The 22,889-nt window shown below is 40.7% G+C and overlaps 2 protein-coding genes across 2 annotated transcripts in view; both read left to right on the top strand.

The window, feature by feature from the left end:
- The first annotated feature begins 553 nt into the window (after nucleotides 1–553).
- On the top strand, nucleotides 554–10,878 carry lrrc58b (leucine rich repeat containing 58b). Its single transcript, XM_019895444.1, has 4 exons — nucleotides 554–1,406; nucleotides 4,644–4,772; nucleotides 4,863–5,140; nucleotides 9,612–10,878. Exons 1-4 carry the CDS (start codon nucleotides 949–951, stop codon nucleotides 9,806–9,808), a joined length of 1,062 nt encoding a protein of 353 aa, XP_019751003.1. The 5' UTR covers nucleotides 554–948; the 3' UTR covers nucleotides 9,809–10,878.
- Nucleotides 10,879–14,126: 3,248 nt separating this feature from the next.
- gpr156 (G protein-coupled receptor 156) overlaps nucleotides 14,127–22,889 on the top strand; it is an 11,474-nt gene continuing 2,711 nt past the window's right edge. Inside the window, exons 1-7 of the mRNA XM_019895356.1 lie at nucleotides 14,127–14,382; nucleotides 19,224–19,385; nucleotides 19,696–19,715; nucleotides 20,529–20,622; nucleotides 21,834–21,944; nucleotides 22,168–22,293; nucleotides 22,412–22,549. Coding sequence (XP_019750915.1) covers nucleotides 19,260–19,385; nucleotides 19,696–19,715; nucleotides 20,529–20,622; nucleotides 21,834–21,944; nucleotides 22,168–22,293; nucleotides 22,412–22,549 — 615 coding nt within the window. The 5' untranslated portion in view covers nucleotides 14,127–14,382; nucleotides 19,224–19,259. The remainder of the gene's footprint in view (nucleotides 14,383–19,223; nucleotides 19,386–19,695; nucleotides 19,716–20,528; nucleotides 20,623–21,833; nucleotides 21,945–22,167; nucleotides 22,294–22,411; nucleotides 22,550–22,889) is intronic.

The following is a 22,889-nucleotide window of genomic DNA, read 5'->3' as shown; positions in this document are numbered from 1 at the left end:
TAAACAATTTGACAGAGAGATTCTGAAAAGTTTGGAAATTTATGACGCCAATTGGTCTATACATTTATCTCTGGCGTCAGACTGAAACCTCCAATGTTACAATTTGGTAAAATTGTGGTGGTGGGTGGGTGGGGGTCACTTTAAAAGTGATGCTTTGGGACGTTTTTCTTCGAACCACGCTATGCTTAGCCTGCGTGGTCTTGCATAATAATGTAACCGAAAAGTAGTGTTGCATAATGTAACTCGAGCTTGAGTTTCCTCCTCCTCCTGGGCAATCGGCAGTCCTCGGGACTGACGGCTCTCTCCCGGCTCCCACCCCCGTTACGACTCTCGCTGCTGGTGCCTCGCGAGGTTCACACCCAGTGTAGGGCCCTCGCCTGATTATTGTTTGAGGGTTGTGGGGCGGCTACTATTAATTCACCTGCGTTCCGGCGGGGCGAGCGCTGGGCCTCACCTTCCGGTGAGACCCCACGTCCTTGCCCGCCGGCTGGTGGGCATTTAGCTGCATCAGGGGCCCAAGAACTCCAGCGTTCCCCCCACCCCTCGCGCCACTCGGAGGCATCCCACTACGCGAGGCGAGTTGGTGTTTGAAGGCTGGATCATCATCATCATCTTCATCATTCCCGATTGGAGAACCAATAGAGAACAAGTTAGGCGGGACTTTAAGTCAGGCTCGACCAATCGTAAAAGGCGGGAACGAGCTCGGGCCCATTAAAGGGCAACTGCAAATGTGGCCCGCACGGCACATGAAAAGCTCATGTGTAGTTCCATGTGATGTTTGGTTTACGAACCCCGAGACTCGGTTAAATGTTGGAAGGAGCGACGAGTGGTTTAGAGCGTGAAAACCAAGAGGGGTGACGAGCTCGTGAAGGCCTCGTCTGAGCGAAAATTTCCACACCGGACTTCGCTAGGGGTTTGAAGAAAAAACTCTTGAAGAAAAGACCCAAAATGGAGGTTGACAACGGGGCGGCAGTGGGCAGTGACGGCGTGCTCGACTTTTCGCGCTTGAACTTGAACACTTTCACCGTGGACAGCGTGAGCGACGAGAATAAAAAAGACGCCAATCAGCTCTTTCTGAACAACAACCGTCTGTGCGCGCTGCCCACGTCGGTCACCGACTTCTCCAACCTCCAGTTGCTGGACATCAGCAACAACAGATTGTCGGCCATCGGCGAGGACTTCACACGGCTAGCTAAACTCAGGACGCTCATAGCCAAAAACAACCACCTGAACGAGTTCTCACTACCAAAGGACTTCGGTTCCATGCACCTGGAGGTGCTGAACTTCAGCGGGAACCGCTTCGAGGAGATCCCGCTGCAGTGCACCAAACTACGGCGTCTGCAGTCGCTCTCACTCGGCGGAAACAGACTGAAAAGTATTCCCGCCGAGATTGAAAACCTAACCAGGTGGGTCACTGCTAGCGTGCTAGTCGGATAGAAACGTCACAATGTTACGACTTCTACCTCACACGTGCCGAGTATGATGTTGATCGACCTAATGTCGTCGCTGTTAGAAGATTTCGGGTTCAGGAAGGTTGAGGCCTGAGCTAAGAGAGCGACGTTAGCGGTTCACACGAGGTTACTTCGGGTACGGCTCGGGTTTTCCCCATCACAACGTGCTCCACAAAAGCGGGGCGTGTCGCCATGGCAACGGGGGTTGTGGAGTTCACCTGCGATGGACCCGTCAACCTTTGACCCACCAATCATCTTTGTGTGACGATGAATGGTCACTATTTCAGCTGCACGTTGCGTGTGGGTGATGCCTTCACTGTTTTATTTTTTGTTTTAATCAAGTGGGTTAAAAAAATGATTGTAGCTCTTCATTTAATTTATTTATATAGTGCCTACGTAAGTTCATTACTTAAGAAGTGCAGTCTATGTATTATTATTGAATGAAATGCTAAAAGTTGAAGTGACATTGCCACATTTGTTTGTATTGTTGTTAGAATCTGATTTCTGACTTAATGATACTTATTTGGTAGGTGTCGTAGTGAATGCTTAAAAAACTGCAAGGTTTCTACGTTCTTATTTGTGACATCGGTGTGGCAGCCTCAATTTAATCACACTTGTCTTGCAATGTTCAATATTCCAGACTCTTACCTGTAGCTACAATCAGCTGTGTGTTTGTGTAATACAGCTAAATATTTACTTAGTTTTTAGCAAGCAATATTTCCGGTTTCTCAACGTAGCTTATTCTCGCAGGGAATGGAAAGCATCAACATGTTTGGTTTTTAATGAAAGCATCTGAGTGAACTTCTACTTGTGCCAACGTGTCAACAACAGTTCTTACAAAACAGTTTTTCTCTGAGTCACAAAATGAAAACCTCTGCATCTTCAAGTGGAAACAGACATTAGATTGAAGTAGGGTACATGCATCCCTGATTTCCAAAATAGGAGAAACCCCACACGTAGCAAAGGAAAATAAGCCAGTGAGTCATTCCAGAATCGTCGGACATTTTGCAAAACACAAAAGATTTTTTTTTAAGAATCTGGGCAAGCTGTTAGGTTATCTGGGGACAGTTGCAAGCTCTTCACTTGTCATTTTTATTGTTGTGAATGACTACAATAAACCTTACTCCAATCCAGCTTCAATGTTTGCAATACAGTGGAACCCCCACTCTTTGCGGGGTATTGGGATCGGGCCGGTCTGCTTAGAATTGATGTTCATTGAAATGCATTGGGGGCGGGGGGAGGAATTGTATAAGAGTTATTTAATGCAAACCTCAAATTATTCAAAAAACAATGATGAACATCCAATATGCGTTTCCCACAAAAACTAAACACTGTAGGGGAGAAAAACAAAACTAAACAAAAAAAAATATTTTCAAATATTGGGGGGGTTAATATGTGAATCTGACGGTCCCAAACCATGACAGCAGGGGTCCACAGCTATATCGAATAATAAACACAAGATGTCATACTTTTTCCATTGCAGTGACTTGGTAGATGTGTGAGGCCAAGTCTTGAATTTAAAAAAAATATATATTTATTCATTGATAGTCCAGTTTAGTTGCATAGCTCAATATGCAGCAGTCCTAAGGAATGGTCGATTATATGAAAGTGGCGCTTGATTTTTCATGACTTCAGTCAAAATGAAGTGCAAGTTCTCTGCTGCAAACAGCACAGTCGTAACTGGTTATTACTTGGCGTTCCAAACAACATGAGACACATGCGGGGAATTTTTGCTAATCTTTCTCCGTAAAACTCTGACATGGAAGCATAAATTCAAAACATTTGGAAAAATGACGAGAGTGTAAATGTAGCCAAAGGCAGAACCTTTGACACCGTGCCAAGTGGGCAAGTTCACGTTTACCTTTAACTAATACAGCGTATGAATGACGTCATGAGCAGATTAGACGATGTGTGATCGACGGGTCCATAAAATGTACAATATTTTATTTCTTCTTGCTGTGTTGCTAATCCGCTGGTACGTATATATTTTTTTCAAATTCACTGCATGACCAGGAACAATGGTGTGTGAGAGGCTTTCGTCGTCTGGACCAGTGAAGGTTTTATTGTTTTGCCGTTACGCTTCAGTGACCTGAAAGATTTTTTTTTTTTTTTTTTTTTTTTTTTTTTTTTTTTTTGCCCCCGTCATGTGAAAGTTGAGTTGCATCAGAAAGTTGGACTGCAAGTGTTTGTTCCCCATTTCCACGAGCGTCAACATAATGCAGCATGAGCTCCCCCTACTGGTTAATTTGTTTTTGTCAGGTCAATGTGCTCGGCCGGACATCGTTAAAGTCCAATTTAAAAGTACACTTTAGTTGTATACTACAGATCTTTGATCAATTTGTAGTTCCTGAAAACCATCATTTATTTAAGGTCATAATAACTTTAGTAACTGGTGCCGACAAATTGCCATATCTGCCTCTCTGCTTATGCTTCTCAGTGTTTATAAATGTAACTCATCTGTTAATAAATGAGGATTTTTCCGGCCACGCTGTATTAAAATAGTCAAATTATGAGGGGGGGGGGCAAGAATTCTCATTTTTAGAGCTGCAAAGGTAATCTTGGAATTAAGTTGTATTTCGGGGAATACAGTTTTATTTGGGGGGGATACACTATATGTTTATATCATGTAGTCTGTTGTCTTTTTTAGGTGAAAAAATGAGCAATCATATCAAGTTGCATTTTTATTTTTTAAAAATGTCAGACGAAAGGTCTCTTTCCCAAGAAAATTGTTATAATGAAAGTATATAGACTTTTTTGAAAGCAGAAGTTGTCACATTATTAGAATTCAGTCATGTTTAAAGTAAAAAGTGGAAAGATTACAAATCTTGTTTGTTTAGAAAATTAATAATAAACAGTAATACAAGAATAATTGCTATTTTATTTTTGATAAGACATAGTGGTAGGTGTAATGTGACACTTGTGTTCATTAATACTTAATATGAAGACATTTTGAAATTGGTAAACAAGATGAAACAACATCATTACAAATCATGAAAAGAAAGTTCACACACGCACGCACACGATGGAAAAGTCGTGGTCGCTCATGTGCTTATAAATGCATAATTTCCTGGTAGGTCTCAAATAAGCTAACCCCCCCACCCCTCATATTAAGCATTATGTGCATTAATTTTTTTCTAAATGATTCCTGATGTTACATCTTTATGGACCGCTTTTGTCTCTTTGCTTTGGCAGTCTGGAGTTGTTGTATCTTGGTGGAAACTTCATCTCAGCCATTCCTGCCGAGGTTGCCAACCTGTCTCACCTGAGCTACTTGGTGCTGTGTGACAACCGTATCCAAAGCGTCCCGCCGCAGCTGACCCGGTAAGTCAAGACCGCCTTGGCGTCATCCCAACAAGGTGCCCTAGCCTCAGCCTGATCTTATTATGATATCATTTTTTTGTCTGGCTTCAGGCTCCACTCACTGCGCTCGCTGAGTCTCCACAACAACTTGCTCACGTATCTGCCTCGGGAGATCCTGAGCCTTGTGCATCTGCAGGAGCTCAGCCTCCGCGGGAACCCGCTGGTGGTGCGCTTCGTCAAGGAGCTGGTGTACGATCCCCCCTCGCTGCTGGAGCTGGCCGGGCGAACCATCAAGAGCAGGAATGTCCCTTACTCGCCGCCAGACATGCCCTCCCACCTGCTCAAGTACTTGGACCTGGCCAGCAAGTGCCCCAACCCCAAATGTGCAGGTCAGTTATTCCGCATCCTAGAAATCTCCAGAAGATAACAAGTTGAAAGCTGATAATGGCTTTTTGGGGCGTGTCGCCATGGCAACGGGGGTTGTGGAGTTCACCTGCGATGGACCCGTCAACCTTTGACCCACCAATCATCTTTGTGTGACGATGAATGGTCACTATTTCAGCTGCACGTTGCGTGTGGGTGATGCCTTCACTGTTTTATTTTTTGTTTTAATCAAGTGGGTTAAAAAAATGATTGTAGCTCTTCATTTAATTTATTTATATAGTGCCTACGTAAGTTCATTACTTAAGAAGTGCAGTCTATGTATTATTATTGAATGAAATGCTAAAAGTTGAAGTGACATTGCCACATTTGTTTGTATTGTTGTTAGAATCTGATTTCTGACTTAATGATACTTATTTGGTAGGTGTCGTAGTGAATGCTTAAAAAACTGCAAGGTTTCTACGTTCTTATTTGTGACATCGGTGTGGCAGCCTCAATTTAATCACACTTGTCTTGCAATGTTCAATATTCCAGACTCTTACCTGTAGCTACAATCAGCTGTGTGTTTGTGTAATACAGCTAAATATTTACTTAGTTTTTAGCAAGCAATATTTCCGGTTTCTCAACGTAGCTTATTCTCGCAGGGAATGGAAAGCATCAACATGTTTGGTTTTTAATGAAAGCATCTGAGTGAACTTCTACTTGTGCCAACGTGTCAACAACAGTTCTTACAAAACAGTTTTTCTCTGAGTCACAAAATGAAAACCTCTGCATCTTCAAGTGGAAACAGACATTAGATTGAAGTAGGGTACATGCATCCCTGATTTCCAAAATAGGAGAAACCCCACACGTAGCAAAGGAAAATAAGCCAGTGAGTCATTCCAGAATCGTCGGACATTTTGCAAAACACAAAAGATTTTTTTTTTAAGAATCTGGGCAAGCTGTTAGGTTATCTGGGGACAGTTGCAAGCTCTTCCACTTGTCATTTTTATTGTTGTGAATGACTACAATAAACCTTACTCCAATCCAGCTTCAATGTTTGCAATACAGTGGAACCCCCACTCTTTGCGGGGTATTGGGATCGGGCCGGTCTGCTTAGAATTGATGTTCATTGAAATGCATTGGGGGCGGGGGGAGGAATTGTATAAGAGTTATTTAATGCAAACCTCAAATTATTCAAAAAACAATGATGAACATCCAATATGCGTTTCCCACAAAAACTAAACACTGTAGGGGAGAAAAACAAAACTAAACAAAAAAAAATATTTTCAAATATTGGGGGGGTTAATATGTGAATCTGACGGTCCCAAACCATGACAGCAGGGGTCCACAGCTATATCGAATAATAAACACAAGATGTCATACTTTTTCCATTGCAGTGACTTGGTAGATGTGTGAGGCCAAGTCTTGAATTTAAAAAAAATATATATTTATTCATTGATAGTCCAGTTTAGTTGCATAGCTCAATATGCAGCAGTCCTAAGGAATGGTCGATTATATGAAAGTGGCGCTTGATTTTTCATGACTTCAGTCAAAATGAAGTGCAAGTTCTCTGCTGCAAACAGCACAGTCGTAACTGGTTATTACTTGGCGTTCCAAACAACATGAGACACATGCGGGGAATTTTTGCTAATCTTTCTCCGTAAAACTCCGACATGGAAGCATAAATTCAAAACATTTGGAAAAATGACGAGAGTGTAAATGTAGCCAAAGGCAGAACCTTTGACACCGTGCCAAGTGGGCAAGTTCACGTTTACCTTTAACTAATACAGCGTATGAATGACGTCATGAGCAGATTAGACGATGTGTGATCGACGGGTCCATAAAATGTACAATATTTTATTTCTTCTTGCTGTGTTGCTAATCCGCTGGTACGTATATATTTTTTTCAAATTCACTGCATGACCAGGAACAATGGTGTGTGAGAGGCTTTCGTCGTCTGGACCAGTGAAGGTTTTATTGTTTTGCCGTTACGCTTCAGTGACCTGAAAGATCAGACTTCCACGTCTTAACGCCTTTATCACGCGTGATCCATCACGCGGTGCGCGAGACGTTCGTTCAGAGAGTAGCACAGGCTCGTAAAAATATGCTTGCATTTCATTTTTGTTGTTTTGTTGTTGTTGTTTTTTTTTTTTTTCCCCCCTCATGTGAAAGTTGAGTTGCATCAGAAAGTTGGACTGCAAGTGTTTGTTCCCCATTTCCACGAGCGTCAACATAATGCAGCATGAGCTCCCCCTACTGGTTAATTTGTTTTTGTCAGGTCAATCTGCTTGGCCGGACATCGTTCAAGTCCAATTTAAAAGTACACTTTAGTTGTATACTACAGATCTTTGATAAATTTGTAGTTCCTGAAAACCATCATTTATTTAAGGTCATAATAACTTTAGTAACTGGTGCCGACAAATTGCCATATCTGCCTCTCTGCTTATGCTTCTCAGTGTTTATAAATGTAACTCATCTGTTAATAAATGAGGATTTTTCCGGCCACGCTGTATTAAAATAGTCAAATTATGAGGGGGGGGGGGCAAGAATTCTCATTTTTAGAGCTGCAAAGGTAATCTTGGAATTAAGTTGTATTTCGGGGAATACAGTTTTATTTGGGGGGGATACACTATATGTTTATATCATGTAGTCTGTTGTCTTTTTTAGGTGAAAAAATGAGCAATCATATCAAGTTGCATTTTTATTTTTTAAAAATGTCAGACGAAAGGTCTCTTTCCCAAGAAAATTGTTATAATGAAAGTATATAGACTTTTTTGAAAGCAGAAGTTGTCACATTATTAGAATTCAGTCATGTTTAAAGTAAAAAGTGGAAAGATTACAAATCTTGTTTGTTTAGAAAATTAATAATAAACAGTAATACAAGAATAATTGCTATTTTATTTTTGATAAGACATAGTGGTAGGTGTAATGTGACACTTGTGTTCATTAATACTTAATATGAAGACATTTTGAAATTGGTAAACAAGATGAAACAACATCATTACAAATCATGAAAAGAAAGTTCACACACGCACGCACACGATGGAAAAGTCGTGGTCGCTCATGTGCTTATAAATGCATAATTTCCTGGTAGGTCTCAAATAAGCTAACCCCCCCACCCCTCATATTAAGCATTATGTGCATTAATTTTTTTCTAAATGATTCCTGATGTTACATCTTTATGGACCGCTTTTGTCTCTTTGCTTTGGCAGTCTGGAGTTGTTGTATCTTGGTGGAAACTTCATCTCAGCCATTCCTGCCGAGGTTGCCAACCTGTCTCACCTGAGCTACTTGGTGCTGTGTGACAACCGTATCCAAAGCGTCCCGCCGCAGCTGACCCGGTAAGTCAAGACCGCCTTGGCGTCATCCCAACAAGGTGCCCTAGCCTCAGCCTGATCTTATTATGATATCATTTTTTTGTCTGGCTTCAGGCTCCACTCACTGCGCTCGCTGAGTCTCCACAACAACTTGCTCACGTATCTGCCTCGGGAGATCCTGAGCCTTGTGCATCTGCAGGAGCTCAGCCTCCGCGGGAACCCGCTGGTGGTGCGCTTCGTCAAGGAGCTGGTGTACGATCCCCCCTCGCTGCTGGAGCTGGCCGGGCGAACCATCAAGAGCAGGAATGTCCCTTACTCGCCGCCAGACATGCCCTCCCACCTGCTCAAGTACTTGGACCTGGCCAGCAAGTGCCCCAACCCCAAATGTGCAGGTCAGTTATTCCGCATCCTAGAAATCTCCAGAAGATAACAAGTTGAAAGCTGATAATGGCTTTTTTTTTTTTTTTTTTGATCTCTAAAAGCTTGTGCAATATGGATTATACTATACATTGTCCTTTATAGCTATGACGTATCAGAAAAAACAACACCCGTTGCTCATCTAACGCTTAATCCATAAATATTCCTAAATAGATTGAAAACCGGATGTTCTACAGAAAAAAATAAGGGGAAGGCCACGTTTGGAATCAGAATAAAAAATTATTTGAGCTAAGTTGACTTGCATCTCTGGTTGGAAAAAAAAAACAACCAACCAAACCCCCCCAAAAAAGTCAAAATTTGTTGACGAGCGTTAAAAAAGCCGAAGAGCGACATATTACTCAGACGGTGAAGAGACGCGCCTTCTCACTGGCGATTGTCCGTTTCTTTGTCATCTCATTTATCTCTTCTTAAATGAAGGGTGAGTATAATTTTTTTTAGCCTGTCAGCAACAGCCTATAGGAGAGCCACACTTCATTTGGGGTTATTCAGATGCACTTGAAAAGTTAAATTGTTTCTTTTTACTTTGCCTTGAGATTGTTTTCATTTTTATTTCTAGGTTTAATTCATGGTGGAAAAAAAGTTTTGAAATGATTATCTTACTTTATATACTGACATTTGAACTGGGGTGTGTAGAAATTTGATATCCACTTTATATTGCTTGTACAGTTAGGTTTTCTGCTCGAATGTGGAAATTTATTTATTTTTTATCAGATGCCATCATGATTTTCGGTTTCTTCGGCAGGCGTCTACTTTGACTCGTGCGTGCGCCACATCAAGTTTGTGGACTTCTGTGGCAAGTACCGGCTGCCACTCATGCACTACCTGTGCTCGCCCGAGTGCACCACATCGCCCTGCAGCTCCAACCCGCAGAGCGACGCCGAGTCTGAGGACGAGAACAGCGTGCCTGCTGACCGCCTCCAGAAGGTTCTGCTGGGCTAGGACATTCGCATCTCTCCACGTTGCGCCGCCCAACATGTACGCCATTCCGCACAATTGTACACATTGAGTTTGAATATATAATGAGTTGTTTCAAACAGTTCCCTGGTGTCTTGGGTCAGTGTCACAACTTTGACAAAATACCCGAAGGATCAAGAACGACTGCACAGCATACAGGGGCGCATTTGATAATACACATAATACATAGACTTTGGAATCAGAACTGCAAAAAATGTGCTTGTAAAACCGGCGAAGGCGCGGGGAAAACGTGTTGCTGTTGTAAAAATTGAAACTTGTTGTGCAATGTCACTCCGCTGCGTCCAGACTGCAAATGAATGGCACTTGCTCAAAGCCACCACCCACTACAGTAATTTAGCCCTACTGTCACTTGAAAGTGGCTCAGGTTCTTCACCCACCACAGTTGATCATATCATTGGCAGATACATTTTGTGAGGTGTTTATTGAAGTTGGCCCCATTGTTGGGTAACATTTTCTGAATCAGTGGATAAATACCTTCATGTTATAGAATACGAGCACTTCAAAAGTCCATTTCCCGTAATAGGTCCCCTTTAAAATCCATTGATTGTTCCCAGTAGGTAATAATTTAGATTTTATTTCACCCCCACCAAACACAAAAATGAGGCACTCCTTTTATTTGACTTTCCCAAAATCAATCGAAGAGACTCCAAGGCTCACTACAGGAGTTCCCTCATGCATAAAAAACAAAGCATAAACATTTTTGTTTTTGTTCAGGGATGCTTACATACATGACAATACTAATAGCTTCTTCCTAATGTCTTTTCAATACCGTGTCGTTTGTGTGTGTCCAGCGATGTATATAAGCACCCTGAAATGTGACGACATTACTGGAATTTTTTTTCTAGTCTGATTTTTTTATTACAAAAAAGTTTAACCGAATAACTGCTTTTCTATCAATCACTTTACAAAAATAAAAAATAATGAACTACTTATTAAATTAACCTGCAGCGTACTTTGCTCTTAACCAGAATGTTTCCTATCGATAGGAATATGATAATAATCAATGGTAATAATAAAAGACACGTGCGGTACAGTGTGTCAGACAATTTATTCAAGTTTAAACCATTGTCGATGTTTTATTCTGATTTTTAAAAATTCATCAATGTGGGCATTTTTTTTCTGCGTGTGTGTGCAAAGACGATTTTGGTGCCTAATTGTGCCGATTTCTTAAAATCACAGCTATAAGGGCCGCAGACGTCGTATAAATGCCCCGCACATGACAAGTGTTGAATGTACAGTGCGAATGCTCAACTGAGCCTTTACACATGACAGCCTGCATGAATCCAGACTGGCCTAACGGAGAACAATCAAGACTTGGCAAAGTTACCGTTATAATCCTGTGATTATGTATGCGGACCAACCTTATACAGGAAACCTATACCAAGCGTTTTCAAAGTGACTGCTCTTCGTTTGTTCTTCACAAAGTACAAATGGTTGATGAGTGTCCTACAAATCAATCTCGAGGACACCCTAATAAAAATTCAATCATGCGGGGGAGCAAAAATTTTTAATGTTACAATAAAGTTGCATTATGTCAAATTTGAAAGGATTTTTTTTTTTCAAGAAAATGTCTTCAAACAGTCTCATTTCAAAATAAGTGTAATGTCTAGTTGAGGAAAATATTAACTATTTATTTCTGAGAAAAAGTATTTTTTTTTCCTGATAGGAATGAAGTCCTACAGCTTGTCAATCCTAATGCCCACTTTTTTTTTTCTCTTCACTGTTCACCATCATTTGCTTGAGTGATTGCAACTTCAGTGTATTATTTCAGCATTTTTCTTGGCTGACATAGATTTTGTAACATTTGCTCCATCGTTTTGGCACTTTTCCAAATGGTACAAACTTACGTAAAAACAAACAAAAAAAAAAAATCTGAAATGTTTGTTTTATTTCCAGACAGTACCCATTAATGAACACCAGTAGTCAATGCAAACGTACGTTTTCTGTAGTTAGTGCACATGCTAATTTACACCTGTAGTTCCTTTACGATGTACCTTTACTATACTTGAGTGTGACTTTTCCCTTGTCACTATGACCTTTTTTTCCACTGATTGTCTGTCGCTGCCTCTATAGTAAGATCTCCAATTTGCACCGTAGTTACCAAAAGTGGCTCCTTGCTCTTTAAAGGGATTTTCCAACCCGAATTGGCGTTCAACTCCCAACTCTCATGTATCACAATACAGCTCAGTGACAGGAAACTGAGGTGCCGCCTGCCAGCAACAAGCGAAGCTGGAAAATTGTTATGGTATAAATGTTTCCAGTTCACACGCATCACATGGACACTTCCGAGGGCACACCTGCACATCTGGCCCGAATTCTGTCTTCATTATGACGATAATGCTCACCCAAAATTGACTCGGAACAAAACCTTGGAAAGCAAGTGATTTGTTCCGAGTGAATTTGCATTTGCAACAAAACCGTCTCAAGAAACCCCTATTTGAAAAATCTGCCAATTTAGTTTGGAGAATCAGGGGTCCTTTAAAAAGGAACTCCTTGAGAATTGAACACATTTCCTGGGTTGGTCAACTTGAAATGAGTGATAATCTTCCATGTGACGTTTCTTTCCGTAGTACTTTTGTTAGCATCTCGCAAAGATGCTTGATTGATTTCTTCTGATATGTATTTTTCTCTTTTGGGGGATGGAAGCTCCAAAATTAACTGACATTAGATAAAAAGAGTCGATTGTAAGCAATGCTTCAGTAAGGCATCACATCATAGCATTGCTGAAAGAACTCTAATGGTGACTTTTGCACAGGACCATGTCAACAACTCACCTTGACGAACTGACTCCTGCTCTGTATGTTGATGAAATATTCAGGCCGTTCGTAATCTGACCGTTGTCATCGCCAGCAGGCCTCGAGCAGCAGCGACATTGTATCTGTGAAACAAATCCATCTTAAACCTGATCCTGAGGGACACATGATAGCGGCCGACACACGCCGCATGTAACAGAAACGCTTTTGTTCTTCAACGGGACACGAGCGCGCTGTCATCAGATCTCAAAGCGCTTTCAACGCCTTGACGCTTGCTCTTACTTGTGTTGTGTAATCACATTCCACTAGCTTCTGCTTTTTCATGTCAATGTTGACTACAACTGCACCATCCAAATTGTGAAAAATGACATAAAATGCCTCAATTCCTTAATGTCCAAAAGTCTTTTATCCGGATTCTCACCAAAAATCCGACAAATCATTTCTAATTTTTCAAATAAATTTCAGAGCCTGTAAGAATTTTGTTTGCAGATGCTTATTTGCAAACAAAGCATGGTCTAAAACAACAGCAGGTGAGTTGCCACTGTCCAATGGACAGCATGGGTGTCCATTAATACAAAAAAGAAAAATTAAATAAAACATGGAAGAAAATACTTGCTAGAATCACCCCAAAAAAATTAGCTGATAGCTGCTTAGCCTCTTGGAAATATATTCATCGAACTGGACCATTACTCAGATGGAAACGTGCATCCATGCTTTTCTTTGTACAGTGAGTATGATATAAAAATAACCACTTTTAATTGAAATTGTCAGACGTATTCGTTTTAATGTGCTTACTGTTTGCAGTGCATCATCATACAGTTCCGAATATTTCGAATAACTTAAGAGAAACATGACATGTACCTCTCTGGCTGTGGTAATGCGAGTGTATTTTGAACATTATTGTGTGTATACAGTATTATAATCATATCTTGGTGTGTCTCTTAAAGCTGTGAGCAGTGTTGACACGCCCTCGTCAGGAATGACGCTGTCTATGTATGTCTGTGTGTGTGTGTGTGTGTGTGTGTGTGTGTGTGTGTGCGTGTGCGTGTGTATACTGTATGTGTGTGCTCTTGTCTTTCTGTCTTAGTGTGGCCCCCACCCTTGACATCCCACCTTTATTGTGTGGCCATTACTACAGCAACTTGTTTGGATGAGATGCTTCCACCTTCATCAGTTGTTTGTCAAGCTTGGCATTGCAAATGTTGGTGAAGTTTTCAGACCACCTTGATGCATCCAAATATTGTCACAGAAGCCTTTGCAGACACATGATCTGTCTGTCTGTGTGTGTGTGTGTGTGTGTGTGTGTGTGTGTGTGTGTGTGTGTGTGTGTGTACGTGTATCTCTTTCCATTCAAACAAGCGTATTTATTTGCATGGTAGACTCTCCGACATGTGCCACCCTGTCCCCGAGGACCCTGTCACAACCTGAGTGGGCCACCACAGCCTAAACCTCGTTGGCTGTAGACGTGTGGGAGAGAGAGAAAGAGAGAGAGCCTCACACACACACACACACACACACACACACACACACACACACACACACACACACACACACACACCCTTCCTGTGACACGCACACACACACCTCCCTCCTCACTAACTCTCAGTGTGCCGAGCTGCTCCTGACAGGAGGTGGTGTGGAAAGTTTGACGCATGCTTGGAAATGGGATTCTGATCAAGCGTGAGGATCCAACGCAAAGCCATGCTTACTGTCGCTTCTTCATCCAAGCATACCGGAGTCATGTGCCATGGAAACCGCAACGGGACCAGTTGGGATCACCCTAAGGTTGGCTTGATTCATTTATACTCCTTTGAGTCTGTTCTGGCTCTTTTGTCAGGTAGGCAAATTGGTGAGTTCATAACTTCCTCTTGTGTTGAACGCATGACAAATATTCACGTAGATGTAATCAGTCTTAATTGCCAAAAAACGAAAAAAAAAAACCTGGAAAAATGATGACAAAATTAAATACAAGGAAACGATATTTGCCATTTCTTTTTTTTGTTTCAGTTCCATAGATATTGTTCTGCTCCTTTTGATGTGTGCCCCTTGGCCACCAGGGGGCAGAACAATACAGACATCGAGAACCACACAAAAAAGAGTTTCACAACTGACTCAGTAAATCGGAGTAATAGTAATCTTTTTTTTTTTTTTTTTACACCGGCTAAAGAATGTATGCCTGTCAGTATTGTTATATTGTCTGTCTACACATGTTGCGCCACCATTTGTGAAGCGCTAGTTCAACATGACTAACTAATAACTAATGTTTTATGAATATTACTCAAGATCCCACTTCCTATGAGCATGAAAACGCAACGGTCTTCACAACACGACAATGTAACAAAGAACAACAAAGGCACTACTTCTCGCCATGAAGAGATATTATCTGAATGGAGACTAAGGGCAACGATTAACCGGCATTGCAGCCAAGTGGAGATTGTGGACGATCACACTGCATCTTTATTTTGGTCATTTACTGCTCCTCGTCTTAATTAACCACGAGTGACCCGCAGTGAAAACCATCTGCTATATGCTATCAATAAAGAGCACTTGGGACTCCTGCCGACCAGGCACCAGAAGTAGTACCTCATAGTATCTCATAGAGTAGGTAAATGAAGGTATGTGTCCCACCGAGCCGACTCATCTAGCCAGGTTATATTCTTGACCCTCTCTCCAACAGGGCGCCATTGCTGCAAAATGTACCACCATGCGCCCAGAGATTATCCCCAATAAATTGCATTCTCACTCAGCTTAGAAAATAAACTCATAAAGGGAGCATTGGACGAGGTGGAATGCCTCAATATTGGCCTCTCAACTCGGATTTACATGAGGCCAGCAGCCGCAGTTAATCTTAATCCTGAAAGTGGGATAATTGCAATACAGTGCAACGGTGTTGGATTTTATCGCTTCGATTAAAAAGTCAGACAGGAGAGAAGATCAGTCTCAAGAGGGCTACATTCTTTACATTGCGATAATCGATCCGAGAAAGGCCTGATTGTTGGAGGTCTCTGAAAGATCATCTTAAGTGATTATCTCGCGGTGTAGGATTTGTTAAGAGTGACTTTTCCTCCATAATCTACTCGTAAAATCAGCTCTGACGATCATAAATGTTAGAACGATTCAATATTTACGATGGGAAATCTTTATTTGTGTGGCCAACATTAAGTTGGGCCGAGTCACGGACTTTGTGATTGTGCCGTGAACTTGACGGGTAACAAATTTGTAAAGAGCTCCACGATTGTCAGTGGGGATATCGTTATCGTGTGTGTGCCTTGCTGTACGTGGTTATTTGGTTAGGACACGACACAATATTAGAGCAGCAAATGACTTTTGGTTAAAGTGGCCTACACACATACTACGACGACTATTACCTTTTTTTTCAAACGTGAAACCACAGGCGTAATGATTCATGTTTACCATTTCCGATTGAAAAATGGCGCTTTGCACATCGCGCACCGCGGGGATAATCTTTCAAAGACACCCCGTTACTCGGGGCTTACTTGCTGTTTAGCATTCAGGGGTTTCAAACAATGTTGTCACAATGAAGATAAATTTTAAAATCCCCTCGTTGACAAATGTCAGGCCATCTTTGCTGACCTTTCCATTGCCACAAAGTGGGGTTCTTGAAAAACGGGGAGGAAATGCCTCTTTTGAGCAGGGGGCTTTCCTGCAGGAAGTAGCGGGGAGTGCAAGCTAAACTCGGAAAAGTGACGAAAAGGACAAGAACAGGAACTGCAGACATTTCCCAGATATGCTGCTGCATTGTTCTCTCAACACCATTAATTTGGTGGAAGTAGGTCAATGTGGGCGATGCGTCAATTTGTAGTTGTTTCTTTAGGGAAAGATGATTCTGCTGCTTTGATTCAAAAGCAGCCTATGACACATAAAATGCACCAAAACCTCGAGCGATGTTGTTTTAATGGCCCCTTATTCACAGTAGTCATTTTGACATAGTAAAACAGTACACAATCGAGCATTCAGTAAACTTTGTTGATAAATAAGCTTTTATTGGCCCTGCTAATACTGCAAAGCGAAAAGTGAGGACATTTTTTAAGTGTCTTTCTTTGGACCATAGCACATGTTCCACACGTGGTTGACAGATTTTGTTATGGTCCAACGTAACCCAAGTTGGAACATTTTGGCCATAATTCTCAAAGGTATATTTGGCAATCACAAAACCTTCAGGCTTCTCTTGGAAAACACGAAAAAAAATGAAAAGCCTATTAGGACAGCTCGATTTCACTTGGGGTGAATCACAGGCACTTGAAATGGCGGCTTGGCGTGTGCTGACTCCCGATTAACCTGAGTGTGAATTTGATTGGTTCATTCTGAACACAGCCGCATCTCCAGTTTTAAAATGGTGCGCATATTTATGCAATCCCATCTTTTTCAGTTGTTTATTTTGACTTCCCCTCTTAAAAAACATTTGTTTTGAATTTAATTGTACAGAATTTCACAACTGACTCAGTAAACTGCAGTGATCGTAATATATTTTTTGCACCGGGTAAAGAATGTATGCCTGTCAGTATTGTTGTTATATTGTCTGTCTACACATGTTGCGCCACCATTTGTGAAGCGCTGGTTCAATACGACTAACTAATAACTAATGTTTTATGACTATTACTCCAGATCCCGCTTCCTATAGCACGTTTGAACTGTGCCATACGTAGTCAGTTTTGACTTCCGTCATTTGGGTTCAGAGCATTAAAACGCAACACTCTTCACAACACGATAAACTCCCTTTACCATTGTACATTGTAATGGGAAAGGTTTTGAACAGATTTGAACAGAGGTGTGCAGACTTTTTATGTCCACTTTATTTACATGATCAGTCGGTGTGACTAAAAAATGCACTGGAAGAACGTGCGTACCTGCACTTAATGGCAAAAACTCTCCGTAATTTCCACTAACGCCCCAGGCTAAACTTAGCTCTTCACAACACCCAACCATTTTCGGAACCGCTTATGTAAAGATGTTACTCAATCCAGATGCAATTACTACTGTCGAGTGCTTCGGTGCCGTTTTGCAGGAGCTTCGAGTGCTCCGTGATGGCTCAGACTTGATAAACTTTAGACAATGAGCAAGACAGGATGCCTGCTGCATCATGTTGCTCAGGTAAACGCCGGTCTGAGCCACATGTGGCTGAGTCACAGTCGGTCGGTTTGTGAGTTTCAGCCACGCGAGCGCAAGTACATGTCGGTGCAGAGAGGGCAGGCGGGTGAAAGTGCCTGCGGGCACTTTGCTCAGTCCATGTCTATGTTTGTCACTCCTACATTTTCTGTTTGTCAGAGGCGCAAATTACAGCTTTGGTGTTGTACGCGCTCAACTCGCGATAAAAATAAAAGAGATACATTTACTAGTGTCGTCTAGCAGCAATAACAGTACACAAAATTTTCGATCCTATATCCAAGCAAGTATTATGTACAATCACAGGTTGGAGCTGTAATAACAAGAGACAATTGTGCTTTACCCGTGTGCGTGGTTTCATGGAATGAATGACATCACTTCAGGAAATAATAAATTGTAATAACCAGCCTCAACTCTCGGTGCATTTGCTCAATATCATGAGATCCAATGCAATGTTGTATCAAAAATCAACACAAAATGTAACAAATAATAATTATTCATTTTAAAAATTAAAGAAATAGGAAAATAGAAAGAGTAAAAAAAAAAAAAGGAAAACTATCAGGTATGAAACTACTATTGGTACAGAACTGTACAACAAATAGGGCATTGAATTAACATTGCTGTACATTCAGGTACTAAATTAGTACTCGAAAAGTCAAGTTCATGACTGGTGAGGCGTTGCTCCTCTGTAAAAACCCAAAACAGAAGATTAGGCATTTCAATGTTGACCTTAATTGAAAAGTTTGTTTTCAAAAGCTTTGAATCATGCTTAAAATAATTCCACACTGTTCAACAAATGTGATAGCAAGAAAAACAAAATAACTAATTTTTTTTTTTTCTGATTCCCGCATACCCCCGGTAGAAACTGACAACCTTTCAGGTACAGCAACTAAACTATGGAATTGGTAGAAAACTGCCTTTTCTTTTCGGTACTGAAATAAGTATAACAAGAAAAGAGATAATATTTCGTGCGTAGCAGTATAGCATTAACATGAGTACAGTAGAACAAGACAAATTTTCAGGTGCAATCAGAAAATCACTAAAATTGGTATCAAACCGACTTCTTTGGAGGTACAACAAAGATACAAGGTTTTACATGCGTAGATCGTTAATTCTGTATTCTTCCGTCCAAAAAAATCTTGAATGTTATTTGAAAACTTTCTTGTTCAAAAGAGCCAGCATTAATCTGTCATTATGAGATCATCAAAAACAGCTCTTCGTGACCCAACGATAAATTGTAATATTGTAATTGAATACCTCTTTGACAGTGTCTATGACAACCTAACATAATTATATACTTTTTCATGACAGAATTTATACAGTTCTTCTTTTGGATTTTGCAATTGTCGACCTAATCAAGTGTCTTCGTGGTTCCCCGACATCTCAATGTGAAAAGTCTCTGTCACAGCACTACACTGTGGATGCTATGTGTACTGCGATTGGAAAGTAAAATCCTTTTTCTGTCTTCCAACACCCCCACCTTTTCTTGTTATATTTAACAGGATATGCACGTGAAAGTGGACTGACCTAGGCCAGTCATGGAGGCTGAGTGGAACTGCAGCTCCCGCTGTGATTCCGAGCTGTGTCTCAGCCACTCAAGGATCCACAGGCAGGAGAGCATGGAGGTGTTGCAGAGACTGTGCAGTCTCAGTCGGGTAATCATTGCTACCGACCACATTTAAACATTTATTATGCAGGGCACCCAGGAAGTACTCCCCGTGCTTCACTTGTCACCCATTTGGAAATTTTACCGAGAGTTATTCAAAAATTATTGAAAACAAGGACTTATGTTGAACTGAGCGCTTCATTGAAACGAAAGTCGTGCTTTTCCGCTATCTTGCGGAATATTGCTGCCAAAAAACTATGTGGAAATGTGTTGAGGAACTTCATTTGGACAAAGTAGTGCTTCGCTGCCATTTTGTGGCATTTTAGGCAATTCTAAACCTTTTTTAGGTGCGTGTCAATTTCTTGCAGATTCTTGCTCGTCACTACAGGTAACAAATGCTTTCCGACCTGATGGAGCTTGAAAGGTGACGCAAAGAGGAATGGGTGAAACTAACTAAGATTGTTGTGTCAACCTTGTCATTTCATTTTTTAAAAAACTGCCAAAGGCACATCAGTAAAAGAGTGGCACCTTGACTTACAAAATTTGTCAAGTTAAGTTTAAAGGTTTTTTTTTTTTTTGCTTTGTTTTGTGAGCCAACATTTGATGGACAAGCAAGTTTCTGATACCTCGCCTCTCGAGTCAGATTTAATTCTTAAATATAGAATTTTAAAAAATTTATTTTGTGGGTAGAAACTTGAGAGCACAAATTGAATTTATTCCATGAGCAAATAAGGCGAAAACATCAAAATGTGAAGCACTGTGAATATTTTTGGGATGATCATGAGGCATGTGTACTTTTTCAGCCTCAACTCTCGGTGCATTTGCTCAATATCATGAGATCCAATGCAATGTTGTATCAAAAATCAACACAAAATGTAACAAATAATAATTATTCATTTTAAAAATTAAAGAAATAGGAAAATAGAAAGAGTAAAAAAAAAAAAAGGAAAACTATCAGGTATGAAACTACTATTGGTACAGAACTGTACAACAAATAGGGCATTGAATTAATATTGCTGTACATTCAGGTACTAAATTAGTACTTAAAAAGTCAAGTTCATGACTGGTGAGGCCTTGCTCCTCTGTAAAAACCCAAAACAGAAGGTTAGGCATTTCAATGTTGACCTGAATTGAAAAGTTTGTTTTCAAAAGCTTTGGATCATGCTTAAAATAATTCCACACTGTTCAACAAATGTGATAGCAAGAAAAACAAAATAACTAATAGCAGCGGCTTCCTGTTTGCCGTCGATCCACGACCGCACCCTCAAATGGAAGCGTCGACAGCTGTACTACACGTGGGTACAGTAGCTCTCACTTCAATGGAAGGCTAATCGGAAAATTATTCAAGATATTTGATATCTATCTTAAGTTCCTCTCTTTGTCATCACTGATAAGACGAATAAGAATTCAGTGCACCGGTAGAATTATTTTGTCGCACTTGTAATGGTTTTTTTTCATACTAGTGCCATACTTAGGCCTGCTAGTGTATATATGGACCTTAAAATGGATACCAATGATATCTAATAAATGCTAAAACAGATTAGGAATCTTTTTTTGTCCTTCTTCAGTGAAGGCTGAAACAGTGGCTAGTTGCAGGGTAAATATTTATACTTTAGTTTTGTCATTTTCATCATATAATGCCTGTAGTTGTCTGTTGTCAAACTGAACATGTCCACTCTGTCAAAGTGAAATATCACTTGGTATAAAACTTGATATATTTGTTAAACAGTACACAATCAGCTTGCTAACCGAATCATGTTGCTAATTGAAGGTCCACCATGTGCTCGGTAAGCGCTAACATTAGCCACAAATGTCCACCCTGTCAGTAAGATCGCATCTTTTGCTCTTTGCACATATATTGTCTGATTGCAGTTAATTCAGAGAAAATAAAAATTGGGGAACTTGGCCCGTATATATTTCTAACATGATACCCTTTACGTAGGACAATAAATATGAAGTTGAGTGGAAAGTATTTGAATGTTGGGAGTGAAATGGGGAAGTCTCAAATGCACCTTATTGTGATATTGACTCCCAAACACTGAAACGGTTCACAATATTCAATAATTGCCATTTCATCATTGTTCTTCGATGACTACCGTATTTTCCGCACGAAAAGGCACACCTAAAGGCACACCTAAAGGCATTCCATTTTCTCAAAAGCCAACAGCGCGCCGTATAATCCGATGTTATATATGGATCAGTATTCTGATTTCTTGGACGTAGTATTTGAAATATTCTGTAAAGCATTTTGTTACAGCTGCAGCGGTTGTGAAAGTACTATATAAATGAAGCTGTATTGTATTGTATTCTTTTAATGTAGCTCCATCTAGTTGATGCACAATGCAACCGCAGTCACTATTATAACTTCTCTTCATTATATACACCTTATACTGTGGTGCGCCCTCGACATGAATACAGTTTAAAAGTAGGCCATTCATTGAAGATGCACCTTATACTCCAAAGCGCGTTATAGTGTGTAAAATACAGTCCATGTTACCCTCCACAGGCCCGGGTGTGGACCCTCTGTCTCGGCAGCACGATGGTGTTTGGACCTATTTTAGGGAAAACATGGCGCCTGTACAGAGTGTTCACCCAGAGAGTGCCCGACAAGAGAGTGGTAGGTATGACCATGGAGCTGATCTTGTTATTCGAACCTACTAGTTGTTGTTTTTTTGTTTTTTTTAACGCAGCACAGTGTACTAAGTGTGAGCATATCTACGTCACAGATCCGGGGTTACAAATATCACAATGCAATCCCTGTACTCAATAAACTTTTAGGATCTTTCAGCACCACCTAGGTCCTAGTTCACTGGTACTCCTTTTACACTCCTACATGTCAGATCATCAGAGACATTCAGCTAATGGCCATGGTGGCTCTCTTGATCCTGGTGGACCTGCTGGTCCTGTCTGCCTGGAACCTCTCAGACCCCATTCGCTGTTCTAGATCACTCGGTGCAGTCGTTAAGGTGAGTCTAACACAGTCGGATTGATGAATATCAAAATTTCTCTAAAAGCCGACGGGCTAAATTTGTTACGTTTGTGTGTGGTTTCCCCTCACCAACAGTATGTTTTGCTCCGTTCTAGATGGTGGATCAGAACATCTCCTATTCTTTGTCTCAGATTAATTCCTGCTCTTCTGCTTACTGGGATCTGTGGGTTATAATTATAGTTGTTAAAAAGGTAGGTTTTCTCCCCATTCTCGACAAATATAACCATTCGAGAGCTCATTGGATATAACGTTTAGGTTTTCTTTTCTTCCCATAAGTGCAATGGTGCAGTGTTATGGAAGGGCCACGCAGAAACTACAATAAAATAATGCTACTGTATTAAAATAAAGTTGGAGTATTATGGGAATAAATTTGTCATTTTATGAGAGTAAAGTTGGAAAAAAATTGTAGTTTTAAAGGGACAAATAATATTGTTGAATGAATGAAGTCTAATAGTCACAAGACTAAAATCATAACATTATGAGAAAATATTTTAACCCAAATAAAGTTACGGGAAGCAGTTGTAACCATTTCAAAAGTTGTTAATTTATGGGGTGAAGTCATAATTTCACGAG

The sequence above is a fragment of the Hippocampus comes genome, unplaced genomic scaffold, assembly GCF_001891065.2.
Source record: "Hippocampus comes isolate QL1 unplaced genomic scaffold, H_comes_QL1_v1.1 scaffold237, whole genome shotgun sequence".
Classification (NCBI taxonomy): Eukaryota; Metazoa; Chordata; class Actinopteri; order Syngnathiformes; family Syngnathidae; genus Hippocampus; species Hippocampus comes.
The sequence above is the reverse complement of the archived record's forward strand: the minus strand, read 5'-3'. Positions and strand labels throughout refer to the sequence as shown.

What these genes read in the sequence shown, in the direction of transcription:
- lrrc58b (XM_019895444.1), top strand. Translation starts at nt 949, where the DNA reads ATGGAGGTTGACAACGGGGCGGCAGTGGGCAGTGACGGCGTGCTCGAC. An exon ending in GTCCCGCCGCAGCTGACCCG is followed by an intron (nt 4,773 to 4,862) that starts GTAAGTCAAGAC and finishes GTCTGGCTTCAG; the next exon opens with GCTCCACTCACTGCGCTCGC. An exon ending in CCCCAACCCCAAATGTGCAG is followed by an intron (nt 5,141 to 9,611) that starts GTCAGTTATTCC and finishes TTTCTTCGGCAG; the next exon opens with GCGTCTACTTTGACTCGTGC.